The sequence below is a fragment of the Recurvomyces mirabilis genome (genome assembly GCF_035927965.1).
Source record: "Recurvomyces mirabilis strain CCFEE 5264 chromosome Unknown scaffold_9, whole genome shotgun sequence".
Lineage (NCBI taxonomy): Eukaryota > Fungi > Ascomycota > Dothideomycetes > Mycosphaerellales > Teratosphaeriaceae > Recurvomyces > Recurvomyces mirabilis.
In genome coordinates, this window is record NW_027041943.1 from 433,241 (window position 1) to 450,291 (window position 17,051).

General features: G+C 53.5%; 9 protein-coding genes across 9 annotated transcripts; 4 read left to right on the plus strand and 5 right to left on the minus strand.

The window, feature by feature from the left end:
- Positions 1 to 4: 4 nt before the first annotated feature.
- Positions 5 to 1,576, plus strand: cdc1 (DNA polymerase delta small subunit Cdc1; the record flags this gene model as incomplete). Its single annotated transcript, XM_064836894.1, has 1 exon — positions 5 to 1,576. The coding sequence occupies one exon, from the start codon at positions 5 to 7 to the stop codon at positions 1,574 to 1,576; it is 1,572 nt and encodes a 523-aa protein (XP_064695527.1).
- Positions 1,577 to 1,859: 283 nt separating this feature from the next.
- LTS14_004193 (uncharacterized protein) lies at positions 1,860 to 2,711 on the plus strand (the record flags this gene model as incomplete). Its single annotated transcript, XM_064836895.1, has 1 exon — positions 1,860 to 2,711. The coding sequence occupies one exon, from the start codon at positions 1,860 to 1,862 to the stop codon at positions 2,709 to 2,711; it is 852 nt and encodes a 283-aa protein (XP_064695528.1).
- Positions 2,712 to 3,095: 384 nt separating this feature from the next.
- Positions 3,096 to 3,557, plus strand: LTS14_004194 (uncharacterized protein; the record flags this gene model as incomplete). The annotated part of the gene is made up of 1 exon (XM_064836896.1): positions 3,096 to 3,557. The coding sequence occupies one exon, from the start codon at positions 3,096 to 3,098 to the stop codon at positions 3,555 to 3,557; it is 462 nt and encodes a 153-aa protein (XP_064695529.1).
- A 38-nt stretch (positions 3,558 to 3,595) lies between these two features.
- LTS14_004195 (uncharacterized protein) lies at positions 3,596 to 4,516 on the minus strand (the record flags this gene model as incomplete). Its single annotated transcript, XM_064836897.1, has 1 exon — positions 3,596 to 4,516. One exon carries the CDS (start codon positions 4,514 to 4,516, stop codon positions 3,596 to 3,598), a length of 921 nt encoding a protein of 306 aa, XP_064695530.1.
- Positions 4,517 to 4,915: 399 nt separating this feature from the next.
- Positions 4,916 to 6,235, plus strand: LTS14_004196 (uncharacterized protein; the record flags this gene model as incomplete). Its single annotated transcript, XM_064836898.1, has 1 exon — positions 4,916 to 6,235. One exon carries the CDS (start codon positions 4,916 to 4,918, stop codon positions 6,233 to 6,235), a length of 1,320 nt encoding a protein of 439 aa, XP_064695531.1.
- A 219-nt stretch (positions 6,236 to 6,454) lies between these two features.
- Positions 6,455 to 8,977, minus strand: YTM1_1 (ribosome biogenesis protein ytm1; the record flags this gene model as incomplete). The annotated part of the gene is made up of 1 exon (XM_064836899.1): positions 6,455 to 8,977. The coding sequence occupies one exon, from the start codon at positions 8,975 to 8,977 to the stop codon at positions 6,455 to 6,457; it is 2,523 nt and encodes an 840-aa protein (XP_064695532.1).
- A 264-nt stretch (positions 8,978 to 9,241) lies between these two features.
- LTS14_004198 (uncharacterized protein) lies at positions 9,242 to 11,369 on the minus strand (the record flags this gene model as incomplete). The annotated part of the gene is made up of 5 exons (XM_064836900.1): positions 9,242 to 9,693; positions 9,752 to 10,025; positions 10,078 to 10,227; positions 10,295 to 11,038; positions 11,091 to 11,369. 5 exons carry the CDS (start codon positions 11,367 to 11,369, stop codon positions 9,242 to 9,244), a joined length of 1,899 nt encoding a protein of 632 aa, XP_064695533.1.
- A 1,136-nt stretch (positions 11,370 to 12,505) lies between these two features.
- Positions 12,506 to 14,005, minus strand: LTS14_004199 (uncharacterized protein; the record flags this gene model as incomplete). Its single annotated transcript, XM_064836901.1, has 2 exons — positions 12,506 to 13,293; positions 13,531 to 14,005. The coding sequence occupies 2 exons, from the start codon at positions 14,003 to 14,005 to the stop codon at positions 12,506 to 12,508; spliced, it is 1,263 nt and encodes a 420-aa protein (XP_064695534.1).
- Positions 14,006 to 14,395: 390 nt separating this feature from the next.
- On the minus strand, positions 14,396 to 15,983 carry LYS21 (homocitrate synthase lys21; the record flags this gene model as incomplete). The annotated part of the gene is made up of 3 exons (XM_064836902.1): positions 14,396 to 15,191; positions 15,243 to 15,821; positions 15,883 to 15,983. The coding sequence occupies 3 exons, from the start codon at positions 15,981 to 15,983 to the stop codon at positions 14,396 to 14,398; spliced, it is 1,476 nt and encodes a 491-aa protein (XP_064695535.1).
- Between the last annotated feature and the right edge of the window lie 1,068 nt (positions 15,984 to 17,051).

Consider the following 17,051-nt stretch of genomic DNA (forward strand, 5'->3'; position numbering starts at 1 on the left):
CACCATGGCTGTTCAGTACGGCACGGAAGACGAAGGCGATGACAGTATGCTGCACGCACCCAGTGACACCGAGTATCCGCTTCTTGATCGTGTCAAGTCGACCTATACCTCACTCCCCACATACCAGCTACCTAAAGGCGAGGATCGACACTACCAGCAACAGTATGCCGACATGTACTTTGCTCGTCTCGCGCAGATCAAGCCGGCTGTGGAGCAGATAGCGAGCGAAGCATGGGCGGACTTCGGTATTGCTGGAGAGAAAGCATTACGCAAGGACAGAGTGCTGGACGTGCGGCAAGGTGAACTGTGCTGGGTGATAGGCACAGTCTACATGGAGATGCCGCTGAAGCCGAACGTGCTAGAGGACATCGGCAAAGAGCACTGGATTGCTGCGCCTCCTCCGAGGGTCAAGTACGATAGTGGAATGGCCAATGGGGACTCTGAGCATGGTGCTCATGCTGGTGGAGGGAAGGGTTTAAGTGGGGCACAGATTATGTTGGAAGATGAATCCGGTAGGCTGAGATTGACAGGGAGCTATCTGGAAGGAGGACTGCTAGTGACGGGTGCTATCGTGGCTGTCGTGGGCACAGAGAATGCGGATGGAGATTTTGAGGTACTAGAGATACGGGTGCCGGATCTGCCACGACAGCCGCCGAGATGGGAAACTGAAGATGGAGATGCAGCTGTAAACGGCAAGTCAGCGTCGCAGAAAAGAAGTAAGGCGGGCAAGGTAGCAATCGTGTCTGGTCTTGGCATGTCTGGCGACGAAGGCGATACATTATCGTTAGACATGCTGATGGAGTATCTGCTTGGCGAGTCTGCTGAGCCAGGTAGTCAAGAAGATGCGTCTGCTATCTCGCGACTGATCATCGCCGGCAACAGTCTGTCGCACGGCTCTCCGATTCCTTCGCGAGAGGAGATGGCAGCCGTGGCAAAGAAAGTGGGCCGGAAGACTTATGGCTACGACAGCTCATCATACAACAAAGCACCGACAGATCGGCTGGATCAGTGGCTTGCCTCGCTACTGCCATCAATGCCAATCACACTTCTACCTGGCGAGCAGGACCCGACATCGACAAGCTTGCCACAGCAGCCTATCCATGCTGCCATGTTCCCACACAGCAGAGCGTACATGAACGCACCAGCTGCCAACGAAGGCGCAGGCTGGTTTGACAGCACCACGAACCCGGCTGAATGCAGCGTCGATGGGTGGCGTTTACTTGCCACAGGAGGTCAGCCAGTTGATGATGTCTACAAGTACCTCCCTGATTGCGAAGAGCGACTCGAGATGATGGAGGCCATGCTGCGGTGGAGACTGACGGCACCAACAGCTCCTGACACGCTGTGGTGCTATCCTTTTCAAGACGGCGATCAGTTTGTGCTCAAGGAATGCCCACATGTGTACATCGTGGGTAATCAGCCGAAATTCGAAACCGTGGTTATTGAAGGTCCGGTCGGTCAGCAAGTCAGGCTTGTGGCAGTGCCAAAATTCAAGGACACGGGTGAGCTGGTCTTGCTGGACTGTGAGACACTGGTACCTGAAGTTGTGAAGTTTGAGGTTTTTGAGGAGGGATGAATGGTATCGAATATTGACATACAGTGGGTTGGCGATTGCTTTGTGCCTGCCTGGTCACACAGTATCTGCGCGGTCGTGCCTTCCTAAAAAGTGAATGCATGCGAGCTACCGCGGGTAGAACCGGAAACGTCGCACCAAGGACAGACGTCTTCCAAACATTCACCTGCTGCTATTTAGCAGCTTCACTTAGCTTACTCGCGAGGATATTTAAGTTATGCGAGAAAGTCAGCAACTCCTTCGCACGAACATCAACACTACAAACAATTAGGAACCACTGCACAGCATGTCTATGAAGGTCATGGCCGTTCAGGCGATCCTCGTCTTGGGTCCGCAAGTCCATCGCGGTGCCATCGCACTACCACCGCCACCACGACTACTACCACCGCGATCACTACCACTGCCACCGCCGGGCGTCATCCTGCAGAATTTGAGGCCTTTGGGACCTGTCACCGTTGTGCAGAACTCGAGGTTGCTGAGACTGCCACCCGAGCTTCGCAATCGCATCTACGGTCTAGTCCTTCTCGACGAGGTCCAAGAATTCCGCTTCTCTTTCCACCACTATCCGACCTACCCACCAGTTCTCCAAGTCTGCCAGCAGATCCGACACGAGGCGCTGTGCATCTACTTCCGCTCAGCACACTTCGAGTTCATAATTCACTGGCGTGGCTTAGGCGCTCTGCTTCGCTACCTCGATGGGCTGGATGCTCAGGCACAGCTGCAGCTTCTACACAACACGAACGTCAGCGTCCACGTCATCTACGACGACTACCACCCGTGGTACAAGGAGATCACGAAATTGATGGGTCAATTCGCGTATGCATACCAACATCATGGTCCTTACATCACAGCGGAGGACTACGAGTTCGAGCGCGCGGATGTGAGTGAGATGAGGTCCAAGGCTGCACGGGTGAAAGTTCGTGCGGCTAGAAGGGCTGCAGAGACCAAGGCTACTGAGAAGAAGGGCGCTGACGTTGTCAAGGCTGATAAGCTGGCTGCGAAGGCTGTGAAGCACAAGGATGTGGGGAAGGCGTTGTTGCATCGTGAGCTAGGCGAGGTCTGGGATCAGATCATGGTCGTTCTTGGGCCGCCGCTTGAGGACGATGGGTCCTACCACGAGTCGCGTGTGAATTTTTAACCGCCTCCTCTGCGAAGCCGTTACAGCATTCAGCTGGCACGTTGCCCGCCACCCCACCAAATCGGCCACCAAAGAACAGGGATAATTGCTTGTGACTGGCTGCGTCACCTTCGCCGCAAGATTGCCATGGTGTCCATCTGGCAAAGCACCTCCCACGCCCATCAAGGTCCACCAAAGAACAGAGACACTTGCCTGTCACGTTGAATAGACAAAGCCGTGCTCATTCAGAAACATGCCATTCAATGCATTGTCTCACATCTGACCCCATGTCGTGTTCAACAAAGCATTGTCTCATACGATCTAAATATAGAAGCCCTCAACGACTTCCCATGATCATCTTCGTAGCACTTCCCAAGCACAACGAACGACGGCACTAAGACGACTATGTCTCTCCCGACGACCGGCTCGTCGCCGACTCTGTCTGCCCAAACCTTCATGCCTCTGCTCTACGCCATCGCAGTCCCAGTCCCTGTTGTGGTGATAGTCCTGGGCGGGATTCTGGGCACTTTCCGATGTATCAGAGCACGACGACGAAAGGCGAGAGCAGCTGCTGAGCAGCTTGACGTGGAGATGGTTGTGCCGACTGTACTGGCCGCACCCGTTGTGCCGCCAGACTCAATTACTCTCACTCGTCCTTCGAGGGAGAGTGACAGGAGTGTCCTGTACCATGCTTGGCACGGTAGTGCCAGGGTCAATGGTAGGGTAAGTAACTCGGGCCTGACGGTGCCGCTGCCTGAGCCGCAGCTACCAGGTCTGCTCCCTCAGAGGACGATTAGTGATAGCGACGTCTCGAGCCTGGCGCTCGACGAGACGCACGCTTCGCCTAGCAAGGCTGAACATCCATAGTAGGTAAGACAGTCCATACGAACAACTTTTCCACGCAATTAGGCCTTTCCACGTTTCCTTTTCTTCGCGGCAGGAGGTGCTTCATCCTCTCCTGGTTTCTCCACTTTGTTGGCTTGCGTAATATCGCTCTCATCACTACTGACTGACCAGCCACTGCAATGCAACGTCTCAGTCTCAGCTTCCCAGTGTACTGACTTGTAGCGCGTGCGTGCATCGCGTTCCTGCAACCACTCGGCGGCAATCGTGCCAGTGGTCTGTCGCATCATACGTATAGAATCCTTATCCTTGTAACTCCACGACATTCCATGATCTGCATCCTTCACCCTTACAACCCAGACTCGAGCTTTCATCTTCTCGGTAACAATCTGAAGGTGCTCGAGGTCGCACATAGAATCTTTCGTACCACTAATGAACAGGACATCCGTCCCCGCAGGCAGGTCCAACAGTACTTGTTCACGACTCTCTTTGTTCTTGTCAGCGACAAGTGGGAAGCTCACGAGCACTAGTGCCTTCGTCTTACGGCCTTCCTCAACAGCAGCCATGCACGCTGCACGAGCACCCATGCTTCTTCCACCTAAAGCATCTTCGAAGCCATGGTGGTCCGCCACGGTACCGAATGCTTTTACTCGATTCTTGACATTCATAGAGCCGTTGAACAAGATTATGGTGGCCACTTCTGCGAAGCCAGAGGCGAGTTCGCTAGTTGCTGGTGTGCTGATGTCGCCACCGGCTCCATGGGTGAAGATGAGGGACGGTCTGGTTTCTTCGCCACGGCGCTCGCATGTGATTTGCTTGTCGCCAAATGGGATAGTGAAGGTCTTATCATCCTCGCCCGGGGTTTTGTCGCTGGTCTTGCCTTTGCCGGCACGAGGCTTCACTTTGTGGTCCTGGTCTTCGTTCTCTGGTACATGCTGCTTGTTCTGTTCATGGCCTTTCGCTGCCCCTCGTGTTTGGACCATATTGCAGTAAAGCCTTAGGTAGGCTGATGAACTTCTGTTGGCAGGAGATGAACGCCATTGGCCGATGCAAGAGACACACTAAGCAGAAGCGCGAAGCGAGGTGAATGCTTTCGACAATTTTGAGCCTCAGGCATTTACGAAATCTTGGCATGGAATTGGCGGGGCACGAAGCCAGCGCAAGAGAACAACGACAAAATATTGCTCAAATCAACAGTCATATCTGCAAGACTCTACTCCACGTCCGGTGCCAACTTCGAATCAGATCAAAGATACCCAAGAGGCTCTCACATTTGACCGCGCAACCCTCACCTGACTAGCACCACAAGACGGGGAGGAGCAGTAAAGAGGAAGTCACAAATCTGCGAGGGAATTACAACACAAATCTAGTGGTCACCTGTCATGCCTGGTATTCCCAAGCTCTCTCTTGTGGAGGGCTCGTTTGAAGAGCTCGCATCTGAGCTTGCAACGTATCTCGACACACTGAAAGGCGAAGGTTCCACAGTCGCATCCGACATCGCACCACTACTCATCACACCCGACCCCGAGCAGGCTGAGGCGCCTTCAAAAGACACAGACAAGGATGCCGTATTGAAGAAGTTGGTAACGGCATCATCGGCGTTGAATGGGGCACCAGAGAGAGAACTGCAAGCCGCATACAACCTCCTCATTCACCTCATCAGCCAGTCGGAAGACCCAGAGAACTACCTACCACCAGTATGCCGGAACCTCACATCTCCCATCACCAGTAGCCCGCAGAATAGTACCGGCATCGCTCTTGGTATATTAGGCACACTCTTCAACACCCTTCAGCCCGACGATGAGACCCGCTATCACGTCCTCCTGTCCATCGTGGAGTTGGTCAAGCGAAGCGCAAGCTACGAGACGATCCGACCTCAACTCAACAGCATCGATTCATGGCTCAATGAGTGGGAGATGGAACCAAAGGAAGCGCGAAAGCTGTACATTGCAATTTCCGAGTCTGCGGCGGCAGCAAGATACCCCGAGGAGAGCTACATCTATCTGCTGAAAGCTCTACGTACTTTGGAGAAGGAAGCATCGACTTCGGAGGCGCGAGAGCTATCTCTCAAGGCACTAGGATCAGCACTGCAGAGCGAGAAGCACTTTGACTTCCAGGATCTCACGTCGCTCGACACCATTCAATCGCTCCGCAAATCCGATGAGACATGGTCTGAGCTGCTCGATGTCTTCGTGGACCAGTCATTCGAGGACCTGGCTGACTTCAAGGAGGGCAACGACACATTCATCACGGACAACAGCTTGAACGAGGATATTCTAGATCGCAAGATGCGCCTCCTCACACTTACGACTCTCGCCGCACAAGCAAGTGAAAACCGCACAATCTCGTACGCGCAGATTTCGAAGGCCCTGCGAGTACCCGACGATGAAACCGAGATGTGGGTGATCGACTGCATCCGCTCGGGGTTGGTTGAAGGCAAGCTTTCGCAACAGAAGCAGGAGTTCCTCATCCACCGCGCGACGCACAGGACGTTTGGTGAGAAGCAGTGGCGTGAGGTGGCGAGCAGACTTGATATTTGGCGCGCAAGCTTGACGAATGTGTTGCATGTCATCAGGCAGCAGAAGGAAGAGTTCGTGAAGGAGAAGGAGGCTGAGCTCGCGGGTCCGGAAGTCAGGGGCGGACAGGGTTATAGACCAGACAGAAGGCAGAGGAATCAGCCACTGACGCTCGATATGGAGTAGATGATTTTCGGAAGGAGTAGGGTGGCATGGCGTTTGGCGCTAGAGCATGCATGGGTAGACCGCAGCGTGATCGCTCGTGAGGTAGTGCAAAGTATATGGCATGTCGTCAGCAGTATGGGTTTGACTGACGGCCACGTCGCAAGCGCCGCTTCGGATAGTGTCTACAGGGGTCACGTGGACGTGGCCAAGGTTAAAAAGCTTGCACATCTATGTAATGCTCTACCTTCCCGATCGTCTGATCTCGTTAATAGCCCTCCGTCTGATATCCGAGTCTGCGAATAACCCCTCGATCAATTCCATAACCTCCTCCGCCTCAAATTCCAGACTCAACTCGCCCTCATTCCACAAATACTTGATATCCGCCAGACTACTCTCCAAGATCTCGGCCAGATATTGGAATTTTAACCAATTCGGACAGTAGATGAAGGTCATGTCCGCCGGCTCGCCACCTTCACGTTGCTGCAGGAAGATGTCTTTGGCCTCGCTGACACGATCCATGAGCGCACGGAGCTGATGGCTATCTTCTGCGCCTATGTCGCCGAGTTCACAGATCTCGGTGATCATTTTGGTGGTGATGGTGCTGAGGAGAGAACCGAGTGATTGTAGCAGGGCGCCATCCGAGAGAACATCCTTCCATTGCCGTTGGACTTCTCGTAGGCGGTGCACAGTCTGCTCTACAGCGTCTTCAGACTCTTGCTTGAAAGGTGGATTGGTGACACTGCTGAAGCCTTGTGCACCATCTAGTAGATCACGGAGTATGGTGCGCTGGCTTTCCATTTCGGAGCTGTAGGCACGTTTCGCGAAGGTTTCGAGAGCTTTGACATCGTTGTCTAAGCGAAGGCGCGATTCAGGTGGTTCGCTTGCTTGCCAGTCACGCAGCTTGGACGAAAGGTGCGAAGCGTCATTGTAGACGAGCATGTTGCCTGTTGGTAGCCTGCTGTACGCGGTCGGAGCGGTGGCACGATATATCGCTAGTGCGAGGGTGGGTATTGTGTACAGGGCTGTCGCCGCTGGAGCAATCGGTGAATCGTGGTCAGCTGGATCAGCGAGCGTTTGCGCATCGTGGATGATGTGCTGTATCAGTTCGAGAACGCCATCAGGCACTGCAGTGACAGTAAACGTCTCCCGTAACGTCATCTCCCGCTCTTTGGTTGGTGCTGACCGCTGATTTCTGCCGTCGAGGGTGTTCGGACCTGATGGTGCAGGCTTCTTCACCTGCTCTGGGCTCGATGACTGCTGTTCATCATCACCCCACCCCCACGCTTCTCCTTCCTCGTTAGTGCCATCTCCACCATTGATCGGCTTTGCGTCCAGATCATCCGCATCCCATGCACTTGCTTCATCACCGTCAGCACTGGCGGCGGGCGCTGCTGTGGCTTTTGATGCAGTGGCCTTAACTTCCTCCTCGGGCTCGTCCCACGCAGTGTCCCATTCGTCATCAGCTTGCTCAACACTTCCCTGCAGCACTTGATGATCGTCCTTGCTCAGCATCTGAGTCTCGATCCGCTCAACAGTCTTTTTCTGCCTTAAGCCAGCAAAGACCAGATTCCGTACATCACCAAGGACAGCCTCGCGTCGCTTCGTGAGCCAAGTACGTGGTGCGTTGTTCACCCAATCATGCAGCTGCCGGGTACCATGCCATCCGTGCCCATCGATCATCACAGCGAGACGTTGCACGTGTCCAAGTACTGCTTGGAATGCTGGCATCTCCTCCGTGCCGAGCGGAACAGCAGGCTCCAGCCATTGATCTTCAAGGCGGTTCGAGAATGCTGGCACTAAAAGGCGTGAAAGTGGGTTCGTAGCAGATTTAGGTAGTCGCTCAACAAGGAAATTCACGATCTCAGCGAGGCCTGTGAAGAGTGCATCGTTCGTGATGTCTCGCTGCCGTGTATCGCATGCGAGTGTCTCACCGGATACCTTGACGGTCCCCAATTGATCCTTGTCGTCCAGCAAGAGGCAGGGCCGAAATAGAGTCCGCTCAAGATCTCTGCTTAACGTCTGGATGAAGCCATCATAAATATCCAGACCTTGTGCTACTACGACAAGACTCTCGATATCGAGATCCGTGGCTGCTGGATCAGAATCGTCGGACGTAGGAATGATTTTCTTAATAGTAACCTTTCTCCCTTCGTGATCGATCCTAATCAGCTTCTGCCAACGCTCCGTCGTTGCTTTCTGCAGGCTCTCCTTCAACTGCCTCGCTCGACCCTGCAATAGCCCACAAGCTTTCGTATCCCTCAGACCATCAAGACCACCAATACTCTCCTCAGCTTGCTCCAGATGGTTCAGCGCGGCTCTCAGATCACCTCGTACAGCCTCATGCTGCACGGAACTCAATACGCCATTAGCATATCGTATATGCTCCAATGTCCCTGCTAATGTCTCCTCGAAAGCCACCTCCCTTTCAAGCAATTGCACTTTCTTCCTCGTATCCTCTACCTCTGCCTTCCGCTTCCTTCCAGCTTCATGCTCAGCAACGATCTGTCTTGCCGTGTCTCTCGACCTCACAAGATCCGTCTGCAGCTCCTTGGCTCGTGAAATCCAGGTGTCAATGTCCGGAGCAGTACCCTTGCTCAAACTCCTGATCTCGTCCTTAACCAGGTCCTGTTCGCGTTGCAGCTCGTGAAGTAGACTCGAGATTACTTCTGGGCCAAGATCCGCAGACTGTACTTCTGAGTCCTCGGGAAAGGCATTATGGTCGATGTACTGTAGGACAGCGGGCGTCACACCAACGACAGCCATTCTGAGCCTTTGCAGTCCTCCAAATTCTCTCACACCCAGTGGCTGGGCTGTATGTTGATTTGTCGCGTAAAGCCACGTCTGATTGATGATGATGTAACCAATTATGATTGGCGGTACAGCTAGACGCGCTAACGGCTGGCGTCCGAGGAGCACCACCAAGAATCCTCTTGTTCATCGTCCATCCAATGAAAGTCAAGTCACGACTAGCTTGGGAGGCACGCATGGCGTAACGTTACATAAAATGTCACCCTTCATAGATACAGATTACACTCCAGCAGCCTTAGACAGCGCAGCATAATCCCAGTCCTCCTTGATGATGTCCGCTCCACGCTCGGCTACCATATACACAGCGCTGACCATATTGCCACTTACATGATTCGGGAACACACTGCCATCAACGACTCTCAGCCCTCTGACACCATTTACCCGCAAGCGAGAGTCCAGGGCATCACCCATCGCCACACTACCACACGGATGGTATTCCGTGAGGACGTAGTCGTGGATCCACTTCTCTCGTTGCTTCGGGTCACTCATATCGTAGTCCTGAGGTGGTTGTACACGCTTATGGAGCTTGCCATCAAGGGCTTTGGATGATGCCATCGCATCCAGGAACTTTAGTCCTGCTGCCAACACCTTGGTATCTGCTGGATGTGAGAGATAGTTCATGTCTATAGCAGGGTGCTCGAGCGGGTCTGCGCTCTTGACATGGATGCTACCTGTCGCCCACCATGATTAGCTACTAGGTCCTGTCACTGCCTTTGTGTGTATAATTACCTCGACTGAGCGGATACTGCAAACAACAGACGGCGGCGGCCTGATGAAGCGCTTCTGGGCTGGCCGGCGGAACGAAGATCCTTGACTGATCTCCGACACTATGCTCGAAGTCTCCAGTACCAGGTACAGCCACAAACTGTAGGTTCGCGGAATTGTCGGCTTTGAGGTGTTGCAAGGTGCACTCATACTGCTTGCGCTGGAAAGGTGTAAGTGAGGGCATGCTATCCTCGACCAGGCGCACGATCTCCTGCTGCTCATCGGAGCTCGCGAACAGCTAGCAATATGTCAGAACACCGTCAGCGAAGCAAGCAGATTCAGGTACGTACCTTGTACGGGAAGAACCCCTGCATGCTTGAGATGCATGTCAAAGGACCGCTACCTGTCTCCATAAGTTGCTTCTGGCACGCCTCCATCACGCCAGGCGCGTGCAAGATGTCGATGCCAATGTTGCCAGCAGCCAGCTCCCAGGCATGAATCTGGACGCTCAGTCGTTAGCAAGTACACGAATATATGCCCTATAATAGCCGTTCGCCATGGACTTACACCAAATAGGTGATCTTGGAAATTCTCGCCGACTGCCTTATTCTCGACCTGTAACTCGATGCCTACCTTCTTCAACACCTCTGGGTCGCCGATGCCCGAAAGCTCTAGTATCTGCGGAGTCTGTATGGCGCCGCAAGAAATGATAACCTCACGCTTCGTCTTGACTGTATGCTTGTTCCCACCGCAAGCAAAGGTCACGCCGACCGCCTTCCCTTCGGAGAGTTCGACCTTTGTTACGGGTGCCTCGCAGAGGACATGTAAATTCGGCCGCTGAGCATTGGCGGCGAAATATCCTCGAGCAGCATAACTTCGCTTGCCCTTGTCTGGTCCCGTCCTTATCACGGCGCCCAGTGTGTTATAGAATCCGATATGATCGCCGGACCATGGATCGACGGGCTTCTTGCTCATGCCTGTCACCTCATCCGCGGCTTTGATGAAGTCTGACTCGATGGGCATCTGGGTTGGATTGAAGCTCGTGCGGACAGGTCCAGATGTTCCATGGTTCTCTCCCACGAAAGGCATAACGCTGCGGTCGGTAACTGTGTCTTCGATCGGCTCAAGAGTCTGATGCTTGCGCATATATTGCTTCATGTTCTTGCTGCCCCAGCTCTCATCGCCGGTGATCGTAGCCCAGTCGTCGAAGTCGGCGTCAGAACCACGGACATACATCATGTAGTTGAGACCACTGCTACCACCTAGCATCTTTCCGCGCACGATGTGGTGGACCTTACCATTGTTGTGTTTCTATACTGAGATCAGCATGGGTGATATGACCATGTCTAAAAGCTCACCATACCTGCGGCTCGCTCATGAACTTCCAGTCGTACTCCGGCTTGCCAAACATCTGCAAGAAAGCAGCTGGTGTGTCTACCAACATATCACCGAGCTTGTTCTCGCCAGCCTCGAGAACACCGACGGAGACATCTGGATTCTCGGACAGCCTGGCAGCAACAGTAAGCCCAGCAGTACCTCCTCCCACTATGATGTAGTCGTATTCATGCATGACAAAGTCCTCTGCGGACTTGGATAATGCTGGAAGCTTAGCAACGCCATTAGTGTGGCCGTTGGTAGCCATTGTGAGGCCCTACAAGGTTGGAGGAAGTCTATACTGAAACTTGGTCGGATAAGGGAGTTTGTATACAATCAGGCGTTCGCGAGGGCTCCTACGACTATATAGCTTCCCGTCCTTCGGAACCTCAGCCTTGGGTAGTCATTTTAGGTGACTTGGCAGATGGTAATGGCGAGCTGAGCAACCAGCCGAGCTACCTTTGAGCATCATCGTGTGAGACCAGTCTTCCAAGACTCGCGTAGACCAGGCGAGCGCGGCTGCACGAGGGCCCCCAAGTGCAGGACCAGCTCTAATGAAACGTCACGGTCACTCGGTACCTGGGAATGAGTTAGCTGGTTGTAGTCATGCATGTTCGCTTAAGGCAGGAGCTTCTTTCCGTGTTAGCTTCGATCAAAGTCTGGAAACGAGGAGGAGAAGTAAAGCTGTCGCGTCGCGTGAGGCCCAAAGTTGGCTGCAGTCAGACCACCAGCCTTGTCGGCCGTGCCGCTTCAGTGCCCTGCATGATGAGTGCTATTGCGCATCGGGGCACTGGCGCGTTGGAGCGATGAGTTTCGGCGCCGAGTGCAGAGAGGGCGGTAGCGCGCATGCTAAACCCATTGGCTCGACGGGAAACGAGCAGGTTCGCATGGCGTAAGCACATCGATGAATGGTCCAGGCCTGGTCAGATCGTCTGAGAGACAAGCGAAGACAACGCAAGATACTCACTTTAGCCGCAGACATACGAGATCATCTCCATACTCGAAGTCGGACATTGAAGCATAAGCCAATATCTTTGGTTAGGATGCGAAAATGATGATGAGGGATTATGTCCTGGATTATCGGAGGCGACTCTAAAAATGAGCCCCTCGACTTGTCCCACGTCAAGCAGCTTGCTGGGCAATCGCAAGTACTGCTTCGCTGAAATACCGCTGTGAGAGACTCTGCACTTATAGTGCCGTCGTTACATCACTGCTATATACCTTCGTACAACACAGGGGACTGGCTAAGTCTTCTTCTGCTTCACGGACCGCCACTCCATCAGCAACGACCCTACTATGGTCATACAAGCCAGAGCAACGCATAAATACCACATTTGTGTCAGGCTTTTGTCAACGCTCAGCAACGCTGCTTGCAAAATCTCACCACCGACTGTTGCCTTCAGCTCAGTCAGACCTGTATGCTCGCTCATGTCGGCGCTGAGTCCTGGTAGTCCCTTGAGATTCTCTACCAGCTGATTTTTGAATATAGACTGGGCGGCTGCTAAAAACAGTGCAGGGCCAAAGTTCTGGGGGAAAAAGGACAATCGCGATGCCCAATGGAATGTCTGAGGGCGGCAGGGAACTCTGCACGGCGCTCTGCGGTCCCATGAAGCCAATACCGCTTGCAAACCCGACGAAACCTGAGTAGACAAGCAGCGTCACCAAAGGTGTGTCCAATGCCCACGTCGTCATCAAACCAGTCGACACTGGCATGATGGTGGATGCGAAGATCATGAGCGGCGTGAAGTAACCAAACATGCTTGTGCCACTACCGATCATAAGCATCCCAACAGAAAAACTTTTGTTGAACGGCAGTAGCATATAACCAGACTTTGCTGGTGAGAAGCCGCGGACAGCTTGGAAGTACGTGGGTATGTAGTAATGGATGACGGTCTGACTGGAGTTGCAGCAGCAAATAAAGATGATAGAGGCGATGATGTTGCGTTGCTTGATGATGCGAGGCGGTATAGTTGCGGCATCTTGCTTGCGACGCTGCTGCCATATGAAGGCAGCCAGGAGCACGACGAAGACGACGAAAGGTACAATGACTCGCCAGTCTGACCACGGATATGTGACGTTCGCCCAGCCAAGTGCGACAAAGAGGCAAGTGATACTGGGCACAAAGCAGATATTTCCGATGAGGTCCAGCTGGCTGATCAGCTCCTTTCGGGTCATGCCCTCTCCGCCCTTGACTCGTGGGTTCGTCAGGGAAAACGCCATAACCAGAAGAGTAGGCACGCCCAGCGGGAGTGAGATCCAGAAACACCATCTTCAAGATAACTTCTCGGTAAGCACGGCCCCGAGTATTGGAGCCATGAGCACAGCAGCAGTCTCGAGAATGCCAAAGCAGCCCTGATACATCGGCCGCCGCCTCAGAGGAAATAGATGGACCGAGAGTGTGAAACATCCAGACGACATCCCCGACGTACCGAGACCGCAGATCGCACGGCCAACGATAAACATCTTTGACGATGTGGCTGCAGCACAGAAGACGGAGCCGACCAGAAATATCGTGATTGCCGATAGGAAAACGTGCTTGACCGAGCATAGCTTGTATAGCTTGCCAAACATGAACTGGAAAGAGCAACTCATTAGACGGTACGCCGACGCGTACCAGCCTGCATCGGCCACGGTGTGAAAGTGGTCCGATGTGGCTGGCACGGCAGTCCCAACGATTGTCTCGTCCATGCCCCAGAGGACGAGTACCATGCATAGCGAAAGGACAATGGCATAGAACTTGGCTCCAGTTGGGTATTCGGGTTCGTATGGCTCAATGGCTGGCTCGTTGTCGTGCAGAGGCCGTGTGATCTTCGATGTCTTTGGTGATATAGCCAGCCCAGCCGCTTGTGGTCCTCCGATGGGCGTGATATCCGACAATTCGAGGGTGACCGTCTCAGTAGCCATCCTTGCTCAAATCAATCAGAGAACAGTACTGCAAAAAGAGCGCACAATGATTCTCACTTCTGCCATGGGAGTCTCTCAGATTTCATCTGCAGCCGTCATGAAATCTGAGGTCAACATAATACGACACCGTACTCCGGATCTGCAATGCAAGCTGCGGAGTTCGAAGGATGAGGCCATAAACTCTCCTGTGGATTCATCATATGCCGATCACGAAGATTGTGGAGTCCTGTCGCCTTGCACAGGAAGGCTTGGGTACACGTGTAGGATACTTGTGATATCTACTGCTAGCATGCGCTAATGCTCTGGCATAAAATGCTTCGCTCCCGAATACTGCCCCAACTCTACGTCAGATGCGCCGGACTTTCGCCAATATGCATCTGACTATGAAGCTTATGCGACAGTCGCGTTCCGGGACTTCTTAACAGCCGGCTCGCCTGCCTCAGCATCAGCGTCTTCGTCTAGTTCCCTCTTCTCGCTCACGGCCTCGAGTTCTCGCTCCTTCTTGGCGAAGGCCTTCTTCTCCTCCTCTGACAATTCGAGTAGTGGCCGCGCCTTGTCGTTGTTCAGGTTGAAGTGGAAGTTCCTGATGATGCTGTCCGCGTCGTCGATAGCCAGCGGTCGCACGTCAGCCAAAGCCTTGATCTTGACAGTCACCGACTTGATTTGCGCATCACTCATGCCCAGGCCAAGCTGCTCTGCACGAGATTTGATAGCGTTCCAGCCCGTCAATCTCGAAGCGAAATGTACGTAACGGCTCATGCCGAAGTCGGAAGGTGTGATGATTTCGTATGTCGATGGGTTGTTGAGGATGGCCTTGGCATGAATACCAGCTTTGTGGGTGAACGCGCAGAATCCGGTGATAGGGTTGTTGAATGGCACGTTGACCTCGACTGCCTCCGCAACCAGATCCTCGATCTCCTTCAGCTTCTCCAGCTTGTACTTGGATTTGACATAGTCGCGGTCGGCAACGATCATCCGTGCCATAAGGCCACCGAGGGGCGTAATTCCGTTGCGCTCACCAATACCGATGACGGATGTGTCGATGTGTGTAGCACCTGCCTCAAGTGCGCAGTAAGCATTGGCGATGGCGCATCCTGTGTCGTTGTGGAAATGCGTTTCGATGTCGCAGCTGACTACGCCGCGTAATGTTCGGACGAGATCGTAGACTTGTCGTGGGGTTGCGCAGCTAGAAACAGTCAGTAAAGATGCGCGAAATCTCACATACCATATGACTCACCCAACTGTGTCCGCAATACCGACTCTGTTCACACCAATCTTGTCCACAGCCTGATACAGCGAGAGCAGATCGACCAAGTTACTTCGGAAGGAGTCCTCGGAGCTGAATCTGATCTCCTTGCCTTGCGACTTGACGTACTCGATGACCTGGATAGCCGTCTCTTTGATGTACGTCATATCCTTGCCGTGGCTGTGCTCCATAAGGTGACTGCTCGTGCCAATGACCACGTCCACACCATCCACACCCGTCTCCACCGCCATCTTGGCATCGCTCATGTTACATCGCACGTGAGTTAGCGTCTTGGCCCTCAGACCGAGCTTAGCAATAGCCTCGCAATCCTTGCGAGATTGCTCGCTGGCAGCAGGCGATGTGAGTTCGATGTAGTCCACACCGAATTCGTCTAACGCCCTGGCGATCTTGATCTTGGTCTCGGTGTCGAAGAAGGCGTTGGCGAATTGCTCACCCTCTCGAAGCGTCGATTCAATGATCTTGAATTGTGATACATTGCTCAGGAAGTCCTGGACGGGTGCGTATGGGTTGCTTGAGGGTGGTTTGGGGGCAGTGTGTGTCTCGATGGCTCTGTTCCCAATCAGTCAGCAGGCTGTGACGTATGTCGAGTTCGACGTAATGTGTCACTTACCTGAAGCCATTGTGGCCGTTCGTGCCATTGCCGTTCGCCTGTCCGTTCGCGCCATTGGCATGGCCATTCGTCGCGGCCTCACCGTCTGGTACTGGACACATCTTGAGCTACTGATGTATCACTTTGAATCGTCGAGCGTTGTATATTTTGGCCAGAGGGGTACGGCTATGTGGTTATTGGGAGGGAGATATGTGGTCTGGAGCTCTTGTAGTGTTGCGGGTAAACGCAAGTGAGTCAACGGTCAAGTGAAGAGTCAATGTAATGAAGCAGTATTTTTCCCTACCAATGACGAAAGCCTCACTTTGCCCAGGCCAGGTACAGAACCGGGCTAGCTTTTTGCGGGTGCCGACTTCGGATCAGTGCGATCAGTGCGGAGAAGTGCATCAGGCTAATCCCAAGGAGGCAATCCAAAGTCGATTTCGTGATGGAGAAGAGGAAGCAGGCACGTGTTCGTTCAAAGCATGTCCTGAAACTTCACTTGCATTCACCACTGACGACAACGCCGAACAGTCTGGGAAAGGGTCTTGATCAAAGTAGAAGCTCAGGTATGGTGGATCTCGACTAAGCTACTCCCCCTCTGGCTACCTTGTGCCTCCATCGGCACACCTCCGACCTCAGTCTTGTGAGGGAGCCTCCGTCCCATACTAACGACCGTAAGCCTGCTCTTGTACGTCTCTGGTCGAGCATATCCGTTGGCTCACACTATGGGGCTCGAGTTCCTCCTCCTACCCACTTCTCCAAGTTCTTATGCCACAGCAGCTCTTCAGTACTATCACTGCTGGACGCAGTCGACAAAGACCGTCTGCGCACCATTGAAGTCATGGCGAATCTCGGAACCCGTCTCGCGATCTCGAATACCATGTTTGCGGCCGCCACTGTCAGACCTGCTTCATCTAGGCCTACGACTGCCTTCCGAGCTTGCTCCAGCGCTTTGGCCTCTTGCCGTCTCGTTGCCGATAGATGCATGAAGCATTTCGTTAGTTTCGACTGGGCCGACTGCCCAGATTCTCTGATCTCCCTGTGCTCGCCGCCCTTCGCCTTGCGCTCTCTATTACAGATCTCCTCAGCCAGCGCTTGACATATGCAAAGGACACGCTTCCACGATGCTCCCGCGAGTGCTGCATTCGTAGGAGCTGGCTTGGCCGTTTGACCGCCGTTAGGATTGTTGC